The sequence below is a fragment of the Callorhinus ursinus genome, unplaced genomic scaffold, assembly GCF_003265705.2.
Source record: "Callorhinus ursinus isolate GAN/ISIS: 27379988/994484 unplaced genomic scaffold, GSC_fseal_2.0 scaffold35, whole genome shotgun sequence".
Classification (NCBI taxonomy): domain Eukaryota; kingdom Metazoa; phylum Chordata; class Mammalia; order Carnivora; family Otariidae; genus Callorhinus; species Callorhinus ursinus.
Window position 1 is genome coordinate 15639377 of NW_027397097.1, and position 19727 is coordinate 15659103.

The 19727-nt window shown below is 39.2% G+C and overlaps 1 protein-coding gene across 9 annotated transcripts in view; it reads left to right on the forward strand.

Annotated features, from left to right (window-relative positions):
- Nucleotides 1–14272, forward strand: part of CCDC81 (coiled-coil domain containing 81) — a 52057-nt gene extending 37785 nt beyond the window's left edge. The window contains exons 14-18 of one of the 9 annotated variants that reach the window (XR_012374536.1): nucleotides 11017–11142; nucleotides 12078–12160; nucleotides 12421–12515; nucleotides 12620–12662; nucleotides 13539–14272. Coding sequence is in view for 4 of the 9 variants with exons in the window: in XM_073879838.1 (XP_073735939.1) it covers nucleotides 11017–11142; nucleotides 12078–12160; nucleotides 12421–12488 (277 nt within the window). In the remaining 5 variants the exon portion in view is untranslated. Of the gene's footprint in view, nucleotides 1–10565; nucleotides 10846–11016; nucleotides 11143–12077; nucleotides 12575–12619; nucleotides 12663–13538 lie in introns of those variants that run through there. The other 8 variants (XR_012374535.1, XR_012374538.1, XR_012374537.1 and 5 more) reach the window with 8 other exon arrangements.
- The last annotated feature ends 5455 nt before the right edge of the window (nucleotides 14273–19727 follow it).

The window sequence follows — 19727 nt, forward strand, 5'->3', positions numbered from 1 at the left end:
TTTGTTCTCTCATTCATCTATTCTCCTCTGGACAAAATGACAAGATGAAAAAAATCACTTCAACAAAAAGAACAAGAGGTAGTACCGTCTGCCAGGGACCTACTCAATATGGACAATAGTATGATGTCGCACCTAGAGTTCAGAATGATGATTTTAGCTGGGCTTGAAAAAAGCATGGAAGTTATTAGAGAAACCCTTCCTGGAGAAATAAAAGAACTAAAATCTAACCAAGTCGAAATCAAAAAGGCTATTAATGAGGTGCAATCAAAAATGGGGGCACTAACTGCTAGGATAAATGAGGCAGAAGAGAGAATTAGCGATATAGAAGACCAAATGATGGAAAATAAAGAAGCTGAGAAAAAGAGAGAGAAACAACTACTGGATCACGAGGGCAGAATTCGAGAGATAAGCGATACGATAAGATGAAACAATATTAGAATAATTGGGATCCCAGAAGAAGAAGAGAGAGAGGGGCAGAAGGTATATTGGAGCAAATTATAGCAGAGAACTTCCCTAATGTGGGGAAGGAAAGAGGCATCAAAATCCAGGAGGCACAGAGAACCCCTCTCAAAATCAATAAAAATAGGTCAACACCCCAACATCTAATAGTAAAACTTACGAGTCTCAGAGACAAAGAGAAAATCTTGAAAGCAGCTCGGGAGAAGAGATTTGTAACCTACAATGGTAGAAACATTAGATTGCCAACAGACCTATCCACAGAGACCTGGCAGGCCAGAAAGGACTGGCGTGATATCTTCAGAGCACTAAACGAGAAAAATATGCAGCCAAGAATACTATATCCAGCTAGGCTGTCATTGAAAATAGAAGGAGAGATAAAAAGCTTCCAGGACAAACAAAAAATTAAAGGAATTTACAAATATGAAACCAGCCCTACAAGAAATATTGAAAGGGGTCCTCTAAGCAAAGAGAGAGCCTAAAAGCAACATAGACCAGAAAGGAACAGAGACAATACACAGTAACAGTCACCTTATAGGCAATACAATGGCACTAAATTCGTATCTTTCAATAGTTACCCTGAATATAAATGGGCTAAATGCCCCAATCAAAAAACACAGGCTATCAGATTGGATTAAAAAACAAGACCCATCAATATGCTGTCTGCAAGAGACTCATTTTAGACCCAAAGACACCCCCAGATTGAAAGTGAGGGGGTGAAAAACAATTTACCATGCTAATGGACACCAAAAGAAAGCTGGGGTGGCAATCCTTATATCAGACAAATTAGATTTTAAACCAAAGACTGTAATAAGAGATGAAGAAGGACACTATATCCTACTTAAAGGGTCTATCCAACAAGAAGATCTAACAATTGTAAATATCTATGCCCCTAACATTGGAGCAGCCAATTATATAAGGCAATTAATAACAAAAGCAAAGAAACACATTGACAACAATACAATAATAGTGGGGTCTTTAACACCCCCCTGACTGAAATGGACAGATCCTCTAAGCAAAAGATCAACAAGGAAATAAAGACTTTAAATGGCACATTGGACCGAATGGACTTCACAGACGTTTTCAGAACATTCCATCCCAAAGCAATGGAATACACATTCTTCTCTAGTGCCCATGGAACATTCTCCAGAATAGATCACATCCTAGGTCACAAATCAGGTCTCAATCGGTACCAAAAGATTGGGATTATTCCCTTCATATTTTCAGACCACAATGCTTTGAAACTGGAACTCAATCACAAGAGGAAAGTCAGAAAGAACTCAAATACATGGAGGCTAAAGAGCATCCTACTAAAGAATGAATGGGTCAACCAGGAAATTAAGGAGGAATTTAAAAAATTCATGGAAACCAATGAAAATGAAAACACAATTGTTCAAAATCTTTGGGATGCAGCAGAGGCAGTCCTAAGAGGAAAGTATATAGCAATACAAGCCTTTCTCAAGAAACAAGAAAGGTCTCAAATACACAACCTAACCCTACACCTAAAGGAGCTGGAGAAAAAACAGCAAAGAAAGCCTAAACCCAGCAGGAGAAGAGAAATAATAAAGATCAGAGCAGAAATCAATGAAGTAGATACCAAAAGAACAGTAGAACAGATCAACGAAACTAGGAGCTGGTTCTTTGAAAGAATTAACAAGATTGATAAACCCCTGGCCAGACTGATCAAAAAGAAAAGAGAAATGACCCAAATCAACAAAATCATGAAGTGAAAGAGGAGAGATCACAACCAACACCAAAGAAATACAAACAATTATAAGAACATATTATGAGCAACTCTATGCCAGCAAAAATTAGATAACGTGGAAGAAATGGATGCATTCCTAGAGATGTAGAAACTACCAAAACTGAACCAGGAAGAAATAGAAAACCTGAACAGACCTATAACCCCTAAGGAAATTGAAGCAGTCATCAAAAATCTCCCAAGAAACAAAAGTCCAGGGCCAGATGGCTTCCCAGGGAAATTCTACCAAACATTTAAAGAAGAATTAATACCTATTCTCCTGAAACTGTTCCAAAAAATAGAAATGGAAGGAAAACTTCCAAACTCATTTTATGAGGCCACCATTACCTTGATCCCAAAACCAGACAAAGACCCCATCAAAAAGGAGAATTACAGACCAATATCCTTGATGAACATGGATGCAAAAATTCTCACCAAAATACTAGCCAGTAGGATCCAACAGTACATTAAAAGGATTATTCACCACGACCAAGTGGGATTTATCCCTGGGCTGCAAGGTTGGTTCAACATCTGCAAATCAATCAACGTGATACAATATATTAACAAAAGAAAGAAGAAGAATCATATGATCCTCTCAATAATGCAGAAAAAGCATTTGACAAAGTACAGCATCCTTTCTTGATCAAAACTCTTCAGAGGATAGGGTTAGAGGGTACATACCTCAATATCATAAAAGCCATCTATGAAAAACCCACAGCCAATATCATTCTCAATGGGGAAAAACTGAGAGCTTTCCCACTAAGTTCAGGAATGTGGCAGGGATGTCCACTATCACCGCTGCTATTCAACATAGTATTAGAAGTCCTAGCCACAGCAATCAGACAACAAAAAGAAATCAAAGGCATCCAAATCGGCAAGGAGGAAGTCAAACTCTCACTCTTTGCAGATGATATACTTTATGTCGAAAACCCAAAAGACTCCACCCCAAAACTGCTAGAACTGATACAGGAATTCAGTAAAGTGGCAGGATATAAAATCAATGCACAGAAATCAGTGGCATTCCTATACACCAACAGCAAGACAGAAGAGAGAGAAAGTAAGGAGTCAATCCCATTTACAATTGCACCCAAAACCATAAGATATCTAGGAATAAATCTAACCAAAGAGGCAAAGGATCTGTACTCAGAAAACTATAAAATACTCATGAAAGAAGTTGAGGAAGACACAAAGAAATGGAAAAACGTTCCATGCTCATGGATTAGAAGAACCAACATTGTGAAGATGTCAATGCTACCTAGAGCAATCTACACATTCAATGCAATCCTCATCAAAGTACCATCCACTTCTTTTCAAAGAAATGGAACAAATAATCCTAAAATTTGTATGGAACCAGAAGAGACCCCGAATAGCTAGAGGAATCTTGAAAAAGAAAAGCAAAGCTGGCGGCATCACAATTCCGGACTTCCAGCTCTATTACAAAGCTGTCATCATCAAGACAGTATGGTACTGGCACAAAATCAGACACATCGATCAATGGAACAGAATCGAGAGCCCAGAAATGGACCCTCAACTCTATGGTCAACTCATCTTTGACAAAGCAGGAAAGAATGTCCAGTGGAAAAAAGACAGTCTCTTCAACAAATGGTGTTGGGCAAATTGGACAGCCACATGCAGAAGAATGAAACTGGACCATTTCCTTACACCACACACAAAAATAGACTCCAAATGGTTGAAAGACCTAAATGTGAGACAGGAGTCCATCAACATCTTAAAGGAGAACACAGGCAGCAACCTCTTCGACCTCAGCCGCAGCAACTTCTTCCTAGGAATATCGCCAAAGGCAAGGGAAGCAAGGGCAAAAATGAACTATTGGGATTTCATCAAGATAAAAAGCTTTTGTACAGCAAAAGAAACAGTCCACAAAACCAAAAGACAACCGACAGAATGGGAGAAAATATTTGCAAATGACATATCAGATAAAGGGCTAGTATCCAAAATCTATAAAGAACTTATCCAACTCAATACCCAAAGAACAAATGATCCACTCAAGAAATGGGCAGAAGACATGAATAGACATTTTTCCAAAGAAGACATCCAAATGGCCAACAGACACATGAAAAACTGCTCAACATCGCTTGGCATCAGGGAAATCCAAATGAAAACCTCAATGAGATACCACGTCACACCAGTCAGAATGGTGAAAATTAACAAGTCAGGAAACGACAGATGTTGGCGGGGATGTGGAGAAAGGGGAACCCTCTTACAATGTTGGTGGGAATGTAAGCTGGTGCAGCCACTCTGGAAAACAGTATGGAGGTTCCTCAAAAAGTTGAAAATAGAGCTACCATACTACCCAGCAATTGCACTACTGGGTATTTACCCCAAAGATACAAATGTAGGGATCCAAAGGGGTATGTGCACCCCGATGTTTATTGCAGCAATGTCCACAATAGCCAAACTGTGGAAAGAGCCAAGATGTCCATGAACAGATGAATGGATAAAGAAGATGTGGTATATATACACAATGGACTATTATGTAGCCATCAAAAGGAATGAGATCTTGTCATTTGCAACAACATTGATGGAACTGGAGGGTATTATACTGAGTGAAATAAGTCAATCAGAGAAAGACATGTATCATATGACCTCACTAATATGAGGAATTCTTAATCTCAGGAAACAAACTGAAGGTTGCTGGAGTGGTGAGGGGGTGGGAGGGATGGGGTTGCTCGGTGATAGACATTGGGGAGGGTTTGTGCTATGGTGAGTGCTGTGAATTGTGCAAGACTGTTGAATCACAGATATGTACCTCTGAAACAAATAATGCAATATATGTTAAGAAAAAAAAAGAAGAAGATAGCAGGAGGGGAAGAATGAAGGGGGGAGTAAATCAGAGGGGGAGACGAACCATGAGAGACGATGGACTCTGAAAAACCAACTGAGGGTTCTAGAGGGGAGGGGGTGTGGGGGGATAGGTTAGCCTGGTGATGGGTATTAAAGAGGGCACGTCCTGCGTGGAGCACTGGGTGTTATGCACAAACAATGGATCATGGAACACTACATCAAAAACTAATGATGTAATGTATGGTGGTTAACATAGCAATAAAAAATTTAAAGAAGAAAAAAGGTTAATAATCTCCCCCAGCCTTCTATATTTTTTCCTACTCTTTACAAATATATTCAAACAATATCCACATATATATTTTCCTTCTCCTTTTGTAAATGAAAATAAGACCTACGAGACTGTATATGTTACTCTGCCACCCAGTCTTTCTTTAACCTAATAATGCATCATTAATTTATATTTAGGTCAGTACATAGAAACAAAACTCATTCTTTAATGACAGCATAATATCTACAACATGGATTACTATAATTTAACTTTTGCACTATTGATCAAGAGTCACTTGTTTCCAGATGGTTTGCTATTACAATGATTTTTGCATTAAACATTTTTAATATATATCTTTATACTGGTTCTTTTGTTTCTGTTGGATAAAATCCTAAAAGTGGAGCTGCTAGATCAAGCATATGGCACATTTTAAATATTACCAGATACCAGCAGGTTGCTTTCTAAAATGTATGGCAATTTGCTTCCACCAGCAGTCTTGTGAGAATCCTTGTGGCCTCCCCTGTAGGCCCAGTTAATTTCCTACTTGCTTGGCATCTAAATTAAACTGACTTTTAAAACTCCCCTTTTACAAAGAACACAATAGTAGCCAAAAAGCATTTGAAAAGGTGCTCAACATCACTGAGCATTAGGGAAATGCACATCAAAACCAGAATGAGGTAGCTCCTGGCTAACAAATGGCCTCCATACTCTGCAATGTGCGCAAGTAAGCCTTCTTCAGCACCAGCTGTCCTCCTTTGTCCTGTTTGGAATAGACGCCGTTTAGCATTTAACTAGATTTTGCCTCTTCCAGGAAAGAAGTAGTTCATGTTTTATTTAATTTTGCTTATCTGAACCTGAGAGACAGGGATTCTCCACTCCAGTGAATAAAGGTAGCAAAGTAGGATGGCGAGATTGCAAATGTACCTGTGGTTTATATCACACAATTTAATAACTTAATTCCAATCACATATCTATCCTGCAATGTCAAGTCTATGGCAGTCTGAATGAAGTAAGCAGTTAGCAGACTGTTCACTCTTCCCCTTGCAACTCATTTATGCAGATGTAGGGGAACATCTTTTACTGTTTAAGATGTATATATCACTGTAACATAGATAAGATGGCTATCTTTTCTTCCCCCTAGGGCTTTATGAAAAGAAAACATATGTTTGAGGAACAGTGCCATAAGGTTTCACAAGTGCAAAGATAAAATGTGCTCTCGTTTATCTTGTATTATAATATCTGTGCAATGTCTAAATCAAAAATATTTAAAGATTTTTCTTATACCACATGTGCCATGACACATTTAACAAGTACTTCTTTTAGACTATTCAAAAAATTAGAAAGGAAGGAAACTGTCTATTCACTGGTAGACAAAACCATTAAGATGCAATTATGTTGTAAAAGGGAAAAAGAAAGAAAAGCAAAAACAAAAAAAAAAGAAGAAAAGAAAAAAGAAAGATACTACCTCATACCGGTTAGGATGGCTACTATCAAAAAACCAGAAAATAATAGGTGTCGGTGAGGATGTAGAGAAATAGAAACCCTGTGCACTGTTGGTAGGAATGTACAATGGTGCAGCCACTGTGGAAAACAACATGGCAGTTCGTCAAAAAAATTAAAAATAGAATTACCATATGATTCACTAATTCCACTTCTATATGTATATCCAAAAGATTTGAAAGCAGGATCTTTTTTTTTTTAACTAAAAAAGTTCTTACTTTATTTTATTGTCATTCCAGTGTAGTTAACATACAGTGTTATATTAGTTTCAGGTGTACAATGTAGTGATTCAAGATTCTATGCATTACTCAGTGCTTATCAAGATACCCTTTACCTATTTCACTCATCCCCCACCTCCCTCCCTCTGGTAACCATCTGTTCTCTGTAGCTAAGAGTCTATTCTTAGTTTATTTTGGTTTGTCTTTTTTCCTCTCTTTGTTCATTTGTTCTGTTTCTTAAATTCCACATACGAGTGAAATCGTCTGGTATTTGTCTTTCTCTGACTGGCTTATTTTGCTTAGCATTATACTCTCTGACTCCATCCATGTTGTTACAAAGGACATGATTTCATTCTTTTTTATTGCTGAATAATATCCATTGTGAGGGTGTGTATATATATATATATATATATATATATATATATATATATATGAAGATGTATCTTCTATATATACACCACATCTTCTTTATCCATTCATCTATCAATGGACACGGGGTGTAAAATGTAAATTTGGCTATTGTAATAACACTGCAGTAAACACAGGGGTGCATATATCCCTTCAAAGTAGTGTTTTTGTTTTCTTTGGGTAAATACCCAGTAATGTGATTACTGGATTGTAGGGTAGTTCTATTTTTAATTTTTGAGGAACCTTCATACTGTTTTCCACAGTGGCTGCACCAGTTTGCATTCCCACCAACAGTGCACAAGGGTTCCTTTTTATCTACCTCCTCACCAACACTTGTTTCTTGTGTTTTTGATTTTTAGCCATTCTGACAGGTGTGAGGTGATATCTCATTGTGATTTTGATTTGCATTTCCCTGATGGTGAGTGATGTTGAGCATCTTTTCGTGTGTCTGTTGGCCATCTGTATGTCTTCTTTGGAGAAATGTCTGTTCATGTCTTCTGCACATTTTTTTATTTGGATTATTTGTGGTTTTTTTGGTGTTGAGTTGTATAAGTTCTTTATATATATTTTATTTTGATGTAGTCCCAATAGTTTAATTTTGCTTTTGTTTCCCTTGCCTCAGGAGATATATCTAGAAAGATGTCATAGCCAATGTCAGAGAATTACTGCCTGTGCTCTCCTCTAGAATTTTACAGTTTCAAGTCTCACATTTAGGTCTTTAATTCATTTGCAGTTTATTTTTGTGTATGGTATACAAAAGTGGTCCAGTTTCATTCTTCTGCATTTTGTTGTCCAGTTTTCCCAACACCATTTGTTGAAGAGACTATCTTTTTCCCATTGGATATTCTTTCCTGCTTTGTCAAAGATTAGTTGACCATATAGTTATGGGTTTATTTCTAGGCTCTCTATTCTTTTTCACTGATCTACGTGTGTATGCTTGTGCGAGTACCGTACTGTTTTGATCACTACATCTTTGTAATATAATTTGAAGTCTAAAATTGTGACATCTCCAGCTTTGTTTTTCTTTTTCCAGATTGCTTTGGCCATTGAGAGTCTTTTGTGGTTTCCATACAAATTTTAGCATTGTTTTTTCTGGTTCTGTGAAAAATGCTGTTGGTATTTTGATAGGCATTGCATTTTTAAATCTGTAGATTGATTTGGGTAGCATGGACATTTAAACAATGTTTGTTTTTCCAATCCATGAGCATGGACTATCTTTCCATTTGTTTGTGTTCAATTTCTTTCATTCTTTTTTTTAAGATTTTATTTATTTGAGAGAGAGAGAGGGCATGGTTGGAGGGGGCAAAGGGAGAGAGAGAAGCAGGCTCCCCACTAAGCAGGGTCCATCTCAGGACCCTAAAATCATGACCTGAGCTGAAGGCAAACACTTAACCAACTGAGCCACCCAGGAGCCCTTGTGTTCAATTTCTTTCATCAATGTTTTATAGTTTTCATAGTACAGATCTTCCACCTCCTTCGTTGTTTATTCCTAGGTATTTTATTCTTTTTGGTGCAATTGAAAATGGGATTGTTTCCTTTTTCTTTTTTTAAAGTAGGCTCTATGCCCATTGTGGAGTCCAACATGGGGCTTGAACTCATGACACTGAGATTAAGACCTGAGCTGAGATCAAGAGTGGGACACTTAACTGACTGAGCCACCCAGGTGCCCCAGTGGGACTCTTTTCTTAATTTCTCTTTCTGCTGTTTCATTATTAGCGTATAGAAATGGAACCGATTTCTGTACATTGATTTTGTATCCTGTGACCTTAACTGAATTCATTGATCAGTTCAGGTAGGGTTTTTTTTTTTTTGTTTTTTTTTTTTGGTGGAGTTGAAAGCAGGATCTTGAGATATTTGCCCTCCCATGTTCATAACAGCATTCAGTAGCCAAGAAATGGAAGCTGTCACAGACGGATGAATAAACAAAATTTGTTATACATATACAATGGAACATTACTCAGCTTTCAGAAAGAAGGAAATTATGACATGCTACAGCATGGATGAACCTTGATGACATTATGCTAAGTTAAATAAGCCAGTCATAATAAGACAAATATTGTATGATTCCATTTCTGTGAGGTATTCAGAGTGGTCAAATTCATGGAAACAAAGTAGAATGGTGGCTACCAGGGGCTGGGGGGAGTGAGGAATGGGGAATTGTTTAATGAGTATAGAGTTTTAGTTTTGCAAGATGGAAAGAGTTCTAGATATTGGTTGCACAACAATGTAAATATACTTAACACTATGTATCTCTACACTTAGAAATGTTTAAGATGGTCAGTTTTATGTTATGTGATTTTTACTATTTTTTTTTTAGATTTTATTTATTTATTTACTTGAGAGAGAGAGTATGGCAGGGGGAGAGGGGAGCTGCAGAGGGACAAGCAGACTCCCTGCTGTGCATGGAGCCTGCCACTGGGCTCGATCTCAGGACCCTGAGATCATGACCTGAGCCCAAGTCAGGCGGTTACCGGACTGAGCCATCCAGGCATCCCTATGTGGTTTTTACTATTAAAAAACACAATGAAAAGGAAAAAAAGGTTATAAGAGATATAGATAGATAGATATGTAACAGGTACAATTCAGTCATTGAGCTCCCATTGTGATAGGCATTGGCACTTTCTCTATATTATTTCATTTAAACTTTGTAATGACTATACACTAGCTGAATTGTTGAATCAGTGCTCATTAGAGGAAAATGTGGCCATGCTCTTTTAGGACAAGTGAACCAGCACAGAGTACATTGCTGATTTTTATCAGAGCGTCCTGACACCTAGTGGCGGTTGCTGCCTATAACACAGAGCCCTGCAGAGTGGGCTAAATCAATGGTCACATTTAGTGAAGTCCTTTCTGGACTTTAATGAGAACTGAAGGTAAGAGTTTCAGTCTGGCAAGAAATAGACACATATAAATAATTTGAACCAGGTTTAAGATGATTCACAACAGCAGTGGCTGAGCATCTGGAGACCAGTAATAGAGACACCTACCATTGGGAATTCTGGGGCATGGTACTTGAAGAGAGAGACACTACAATCACTTCTTTGATATCATGACCTTCACCAAACAGTCTCTCTCTCTCTCTCTCTTTTTTATGTTCCTCACAATGTTAAGTATTTTCTTGATTTCATTTTCCTTTGCCAGTCACTTCTGTTTCTTTCCCCCTCTCTAGCCATTCATTTGTATTCCTGTCTACTTTGCCTTGTACCATGCCTGTAGCAACTCGTGGGCTGATTACTGACAGCTGAGAGACTTGAATAAAAGGAAAGAAACCTAAAGTATAGGAAATCCATTTGAGATGATTCTTCAGTTTAGTTAAATTAGCCTCAAAGGAAATTAATGGCTTTAAAGGCTGCATTTGTTAACTGGAAGAAGGTTTCAATTCTGCTAATTTAAACCTGGGTTGAAGATGAAAGGTCCTAGACCCATAAACTATTTGAGAGCTATAATGTTTTTAGTGTTTTTCTTTGTTCAGTGTTCATGCCTTTTAGTATATTTCAAAGAGTAGTGAACAAAACCAGAATGTTTCTGTTTAATCTACCATGATGGGAATGGGGCTCCCAAGGTCGGTGCCTGCCATTTCCTGTATTGTGAACAGAAGCAGATCATGCTCTTCTCTCCAGGCACTCAGCGGACAGAAACGCTGAGCTCGAGCGGGTGAACAGAATCAACCAGAGCTTGCAGGAAGACTGGGAAAGCAGTGCTGCAATGAAGAGGCAGCGGGACCTGGAGGAGAAGGCTTTTGAGCGGTAATTCCCGATTGGAACCTCCAGGGCTTTGCAGAGAAACTCCCTCTGCTCCTCGTGGACTTTCCTGAAATCCTGGCATGGCAGACAGGTTTCCAGGGCCAACTTCAGGTCTTTGGTTGTGGCTGCCTAGCACCTCTGGTGGAGAAGAGAATTCTGGGTTCAGTAGGAGCTACTGTGTGCTGTATTAGAAGACTGTTACGAGGATGGGATTGGAGAATGCCGTGCTGTATGTTACATACTTGCCATCTCTGCCCCGATGTTTGCCTCTGTGTAGGCTAGCTTTATTGTCGTTTTGTGGAGGGTAGGGAGGCATGGGGTGGGAATAGGGGGGAGGTAGGACTTCTCCTTGGAAATAACTAGCTGGAAATAGGGAGAGGGACTTTCCATCTGAACACATCCAAGGCTGACAGAATGGTCATTTAAGAGCAGAGTCAGGGGGTTGTGTGTAAGATCGGCAACTGGGAAACTGAGGTGCCCACGATGGAACCAACCAAGAACATCTTCCTGACATGTATTAGATCCGTGCCCCCTGCCCCCAGCTATCGATCAACAATCTAGCGTTAGGGAATCTAGTCATGGCTTTGAGATTTAACACTAACTTTGGAGAGGCGGCTCATCTTTTTGTCTTACTTTTTTCATTTGTAAGATGAAGAAAGCAGACACCTGCCTGACTTAAGCTAACAGAGGAGTTTTTGTGATCAAATAAAGAGAGGTTTGGAAGCAGGAGATGCTCCGCTGGCTTGAGCTGTGGGAAGCAGTGTGTGTGGGGGGGACGGCAGGTGGGCCGTCACAGGTGGGTGGTGAGCACCTGGGGGGGCAGGGAGCAGGTGTGACTTCTCTTTCCATCTCTTCTACTGTGCTGGTCTCTAAACTCAGCCCCTGGCATGGCCTCAGGGAGCGCCTGATGATGACTGCTCGGCTTCCCCTCTCCGCAGGGCATCAGACAAGCTCTTCCTTCTGGACCAGTGTGAGAAGTATCAGCGCTGCAAGCAGTGCCAGAGGCGTACCTCCAGTGTGGGTGAGAGCAACCTGTGGCCACTCAACAAGTACCTGCATGGCTCCCGGTTGTTTGTATAAAACCCAAAGTTTGGATTCGTGGTTTCCTGGGGAAAATTTGTATCATTTCAATGTTTAGGTATGATGGTGAAACTACCTATTTTTACTTTAGAGGGAAAAACTTATTGCACTGTTTTGGTGCTTTCAGGAGAGGATTGCTTTTTCACCTCTTAATGCATTCACGCAGGCAGGGTCTCCCCTGTCTTCCTCCTGTCCCCACAGAACCCTGCTGCCACTGGGGGCTGGGAATGGGGGACCCAGCCTCATTCTGGCTCCTGAGGTGCTGCTGACCCAGCCCTGCTACTCCGTGATGTTGTGTAAGAAACTTTGTCTTTTCTTCATCTGTAATGAACAGTGTCCTAATAAATATTTTCTACATACCTGACTATGCATCATGGTAAATTTTGCTATCTCTCCCCAGAGAACTATATATGTGAACATTCCAGAGATGGATCATTCCAGAGGTAAATCAGGTTATTTGCCACAAGTGGTCAGAGCAATGCTTTCTGAGTTTTCTAGTTGAAGACACACCTGGGACTTTGTTGGGACCTCAGGGGATCACACTCCCTTGGTGCCCTTCTTTCTTTTTTTAAAGAATTTATTTATTTGAGAGAGAGTATGAGCAGGGGTGGGGATGGGGGCCGGGTAGGGGTAGAGGGGCAGAGAAAGAGGGAGCTCTCTCCCGCTGAGCAGGGAGCCTGATGACAATGTGGGGCTGGATCCTGACCTGAGCCGAAGGCAGATGCTTAACTGACAGAGCCCCCCAGCTTGGTGCCCTTCCGGTTAACCATTCCATTATAAGTTTATGTTGGGCTAAGTGTATGCTGTGAGGGGAGTCTGGCTGACTTGCCAGGTGCTGCTGTCTTCTCTCATTGCTTCACCAGCATTCATATTTAAGCTGCATATGCTGAGGAAAAGGAATAAGTTCCTGCTAAAGGACCAATGTTCATTTAAGGCAGGGGTATTCTAACCCAAAAACCTCACTCGTTTATCTTCATCCTTTACCTTTGCTCCATCTGCCCTGTCCTTCCACCTCAGGTAAACCAATGAACAAAGCCAAGTGAAATCTAGATTTCTGAAATACAAAAGCTAGGAATACAGTCTCTTAGACTATTCACTTTCTGTCTGCCACATCTTTCTTAGAAAATGGGGGAAAGTATATGTGGTGAGACATCCAAAACATCGTTTATACCACAGATACAAAATAAGAATGTTTGGAGCCCTGAATTGTTAAGGGGAAGGTATTTAGTCAAATTGATGTTAAGCAAATTTTGTTGCTAATGTTGTCTTTTTCTATGGAAACAAATATGCTGGAATTGTCTGGAAACTCTCCTCACAAGCTTCCTACATTGCCACTTCCGTTTTCTCAGAAGATCACTGCGTGCCGGACCAGTCATCACCAATCAATATTTACAACCATAGCCTTTCCCCCGTACTTGCCTGACTTGCCTGAAGTCCATACCTGCTTACACCCTTGGAGTACTTCTCTGTCTCAAATATCTAACAAATTACTATAATAGTGTTGTATTAATATATTTTAAAATATATATACTGCGTTGTTAAAGAAAAAAAGACTTTAGCCAATTTTGATAAGTTTATGCTCTAGGAACTGAACTTATAATTTGTTGTCATTGGTAGCGGGTACTGATTCTTACTGTGTGCCAAGCACCCAGCTAATTTTTGGTGACCTGGAGATTAAGATTCATCAGTCCCTGTCTGCCTTCAGAGCACTTACCGTGCGGTGCAGAGGTGGGATGTGACTTAGACAATCTCCATGTAACAAGGTAAGTACCTAATAGTGCTGTGCATTGGTTGCTATGGAAGAGCAAGTTGGAGCTCTTGTGTCAGTTGAGCCTGGCATGGAGAGGGAACTCTTTTGTAGGAGATGAGGCCTAAAATGAATTTGTAAGGATAAATAGGAAATAACTAGGTGAGGAGTGACAAGAGGTCATGGCAAGAGATGACAAGGCCCTATGTTCTTGCCTATCAAGACTAAGATGGAGACGTGGTTATATGAGTTATGTCATGAAACCAAATATGTTTTTCTATCAACCATTTTAAGAATCAACCTGTATTATAGCCCATCATTAACACAACTGATTTCATATAATAAAGGACAGTCTCTTTTTAGAAAAAGTCTTCGTAATTTGGTATCTTCTTTACTGATATCAACTGCTCATCTTGTATTAGTCCAACCCCGTTATTAGGCCTGACTCAATCAGAATGTCTTTTCCTAAATCAATTTGAATTACTATCATCAAGTTCTGCCATTCCCAGAATTATGGCACTGCCAGACAAGATTAATGTATCAAAAGTTTGTGGATTCTTTTGGGTATCTTATATAAAATGTGGACCTTTTCCTAAAAATATGTCCATTTTCATCTACAGCATTTTGCATACAATCAGAGGTTTCCTAGACCACCTGGACATAAGTTAAGAACTCTTGCTCTGAATAGCTTTGCTTCAGTATCATTACAAGTTCAAGCTATCAAAAGTGAGTTAAGTGAGGACTTTATTGAAAATGCCCTTTCAGTTTTAGAGAACTATGTCCATTTTTGTCTTTCTCTTTGACTCTTCATAAGAACAGTGAGATGAGAGTTGGGATAGCTATTTGAAAGTTCATATTCCAATATTTTTCAAACCCTCTGACTAAGACTTAGTAAAAGAAATATATTTCATATTGCAACACAGAACTCGTGCTCGTGTGTATAATTGAGACTAAGGTTTTATAGAGCTATGCTTACCCATCCATCTGCAATACATTCTGATAATTTCTATTTTATTTCATTAGAAATTCTGATTAGACTGAACAAAATTGATTTAAAAATCCACTAATGTAAATAGATCATAATCAGTCTGATAAACACACTTTTAATATAATCCTTCCTTCCACTGTGCTCTCATAGTAATGTGTAGTATGCTGGAATTCATTAGTGGTTAAGATGGTATTACAATGGCATTTAGCCAGGAGACTGAGGAATGTGTAGGCCCTATCTTGTCATCATAAGCCAACTTCCTTCTTCTGAGGCACCCCAAGAAAAGCGGGTAGCTATTTGCCAGCCCCCCTCCAAAAACAAAAGCTTAGTCCCAGAACTTCCATTTCCAGTTGCATTTGAGGACCAGAGAGAAAGGAGCTAGAGATAGAACGAGTCAAAACATATGCCCCCATGCCTAGACGTCAGGCTGGGGGAGGCCTTAGAAATTTAAGAAAGAAGAATTGCTAACTAGTTGCTGCCTCTGTCTTAATTTACTAGTCTGTGGATAGAAGAAGAAGCAGTGGACAATATGCAGGCCATCTTGAATAGCCATGCAGATTGGGCTGTGTACTTAAGTGCCCAGTTCCCGGTTTTCCGTTGCTGCTGTAACAGATTACCATAAACCTAGTTGCTTAAAACAATATAAATTTATTCTCTTACAGCTCTAGAGGTCAGAAATCTGCAATCAGTCTCATTGGGCTAGTCAAAGTGTTGGCAAGGCTGGTTTCTCAGAAGTTCTGAGAGGAGAATCCTTTGCCTTGCCTTTTCTAGCTTCTAGAGCCCTTCTTTACATTCCTTAACTCATGGCCCTTCCTCCATCCTCAAAGCTAGCAGTGTAGCATCTCCAAATCTCTTTCTGCTTCTGTTGTTACACTGCCTTCACTTCTCCTTCAGTCAAATCTCCCCCTGCCTCTCTCTTATCAACACAGTTTTGATTACCTTTAGGGCTCACCTGATACTACAGGATAACTTCCCCATCTCAAGATCCTTAATCACATTTGCAGAATCCTATTTGTCATAAGAGGTGACATGCACATGTTCCAGGGGTTAGGATATGGGTGTTTAGGGGGACCATTATTCAGCCTACCACAGGGTGAATGGGATCTAAAATTCAGCCCAAATTCCACTCCGTGCATCAAGCCCTGCATCAGAGGGCATGCAGTAAGACACTTGCAGCTACTGGCATTTTTCCCTTGGGTCAAGGCTGCATAACTGTGTCTGAGGGCTTTCTTAGGGGTTTGGTTGGGTGTGGTTTTGCAGGATTGTGGAAGGATAGGAGGGGGAGAAGGAAGGATATTTTACAATTCATGTGTTAAAAGCTTATTATGTGGTTTTTTTTTTTTGTAATGTTCTAATCCTATTTTGTAATGTTGTTTTGGTTTTTGCATTTTGTAGAGTTTTAAGTTTTGATATCATGGTAATGATGACCTCATAAAAAGAGGGGAGAAATGTTCCCTTTTCTTCTATCTTCTGAAAGATACTGTATATAATTGGTATTATTTCTTTCTTACATACTTGGTTGAATTGAGTGATGAAGCCATCCACGCCTGGAGTCTTCTTTGCTGGGAGGGTTTAAATGATGAATTCAATTTTGGTAGGTTGCATCATGGACTCTCAGCTGTTGTTGAATTTATGGGCATACAGTTGTTAGTAGTGTTCTCTTATCCTTTTAATGTCTGTGGAGTCTGCAGTGAAATCCCCTCTTTGATTCTCAATATAAGGATTCATTTTTGTTTTTTTTTTCTTGGTCAGTCTGGCTAGAACTTTTAAAAAATATATATTAGTCTTTCAAAGAACCAGCTTTTGGTTCCATTAATTTACCCTCATTTTTTTAAAAGATTTTATTTATGTGAGAGAGAGAAAATGAGAGAGAGAGCATGAGAGGGGGGAGGGTCAGAGGGAGAAGCAGACTCCCTGCTGAGCAGGGAGCCTGATGTGGGACTTGATCCTGGGACCCCAGGATCATGACCTGAGCCAAAGGCAGTCGCTTAACCAACTGAACCACCCAGGCGCCCCTACCCTACCTTCTTTTTCTTCTCAATGTGATTAATTTCTACTCTTTATTATTTTCTATCTTTTGCTTGCCTTTGAATTTGTATCTGTGTCCTAATTTTTGCCTCTTATGAGTACATCAGTTCTACTGGATTAGGGCCCACTCTACTGCCCTCATTTTAACTTAATTTAACTTAACCTCTTTAAAGGCCCTATGTCTAAAATAGTCCCATTCTTTTTTTATAAAGATTTTATTTATTTATTTGAGAAAGAGAGTGAGAGAGAGAGAGAGCACATGAGAGGGGGGAGGGTTAGAGGGAGAAGCAGACTCCCTGCTGAGCAGTGAGCCTGATGCAGGACTCGATCCTGGGACTCCAGGATCATGACCTGAGCCGAAGGCAGTCGCTTAACCAACTGAGCCGCCCAGGTGCCCTAAAATAGTCACATTCTGAAGCACTGGATGTTAAGACTTCAACATACAAATTTTGAGGAGTTACACTTCAGTCTATAACAGTATATTTTAGTCTTCATTCATCTGAGAGTGTCTTTATTTTGCTATTACACCTGAAGGGCATTTTTGCTGGAAATAGCATTTTGAATGGACTTTATTCTACTGTTTCTGGTTCCATCATTTCTGATGAAAAATTCAGCCTTTTGAAAGAAGGCATCCAAATGGCCAATAGACACATGACAAAGCGTTCAACATCACTTGGCATCAGGGAAATACAAATCAAACCCACAATGAGATACCACCTCACACCAGTCAGAATGGCGAAAATTAACAAGTTAGGAAATGACAGATGTTGGTGAGGTTGTGGAGAAAAGGGAACCCTCCTACACTGTTGGTGGGAATGCAAGCTGGTGCAGCCACTCTGGAAAGCAATATGGAGGTTCCTCAAAAAGTTGAAAATAGAGTTACCCACAACCCAGCAATTGTACTACTGGGTAATTATCCCAAAGATAAAAATGTAGTGATCTGAAGGGGCACCTGCACCCCAATGTTTATAGCAGCAATGTCCACAATAGCCAAACTATGGAAAGAGCCCAGGTGTCCTTTGACAAATGAATGGATAAAGAAGATGTGGTATATATATACAATGGAATATTATTCAGCCATCTAAAAATGAAATCTTGCCATTTGCAACAACATGGATGGAACCAGAGGGTATTATGCTAAGCGAAATAAGTCAATCAGAGAAAGACAATTATCATAGGATCTCACTGATATGTGGAATTTGAGAAATAGGGCAGAGGATCATAGGGGAAGAGAGGAAAACATGAAACAAGAAGAAACCAGAGAGGGAGACAAACCATAAGAGACTCTTAATCTCAGGAAGCAAACTGAGGGTTGCTGGAGTGGAGGGGGATGGGAAGGATGGAGTGGCTGGGTGATTGACACTGGGGAGAGTATGTGTTGTGGTGAATGCTGTGTATTGTGTTAAGACTGATGAATCACAGACCTGTACCTCTGAAGCAAAAAATACCTTATATGTTAATAAAAAAATTCAGCCTTTTGAATCATTGTCCCTCTATATGTAATGTGTCTTTATCTGGCTGTTTCAAGATTTCTTTATTTTTGGTTTTCAGTAGTTTGATTATGATATATCTTTGGTGTGGTCTGTGAGGTTTACTATGTTTGGTGTTTATTGAATTTCTTGAATTTTAAAATTTTGTATTTTATGAAATTTGGGAAGGTTTTGTCCATTATTCACATATTTGTTCTGCACTTCTCTCCTTTTGAGAATCCAATGAAATGCATGTTAAACCTATTGATATATTCCCACAGGTCTTGAAGGCTTTATTCATTATTATTTTCACTTTTTTCTCTGTTTTTCAGATAGGATAATTTGTGTTAATTTGTCTTCAAATTCACGGATTCTTTCCTCCATTGTCTATGTTCTGTTGTTGAACCTAATGAATTTTGCATTATATTTTTTCAGTTACAAAATTTCCTTTTTTAAATAGTTTCTATTTCTCTCCTGAGAACATCTATCTTTTCATTCATTTCATAGTGTTTACTTTAATCTCATGGATTATGGTTATATCTGCTTTAAGCTCTTCATCGGAGAATTCCAATATTGAGGTGATTCTGGGTTGGCATTTGTTATCTTTTTCCTTGTAAAGAAGTTACATTTTCTTGGTTCTTTGTGTGTTGAATAATTTTGCATTGTATCTTGGACATTTTGAATATTATGTTTTGAAACACTGCTTCCTCTTAAAATCCTTGGGAAAATTTTGATTTTGATTTTTTTTTTTTGAGCAAGCAAAATCTTGAAGTTCAAGATCAAGTTCTATCTCACTTTTTTCTTTCTTTCTTCTTCTTCTTTTTATTTTAGTTTCAGAGGTAGAATTTAGTGATTCATCAGTTGCATATAACACCCAGTGCTCATTATATCAAGTGCCTACCTTAATGCGCATCACCCAATTATCCCTTCCCCCACCCCACCCCACTCCCCTCCAGCAACCCTCAGTTTGTTTCCTGGAGTTCAACGTCTCTTATGGTTTGCCTCCCTCTCAATTTTCATCTTGTTTTATTTTTCCTTCCCTTCCCCTATGTTCATCTGTTTTGTTTCTTAAATTCTACATATGAGTGAAATTATATGGTATTTGTTTTTCTCTGACTGACTTATTTCACTTAGCATAATACCCTCTAGTTCCATTCATGTAATTGCAAATGGCAAGATTTCATTCTTTTGGATGGCTGAGTAATATTCTATTGTTTATATGTATCACATCTCCATTATCCATTCATCTGTCAATGGTCATCTGAGCTCTTTCCAT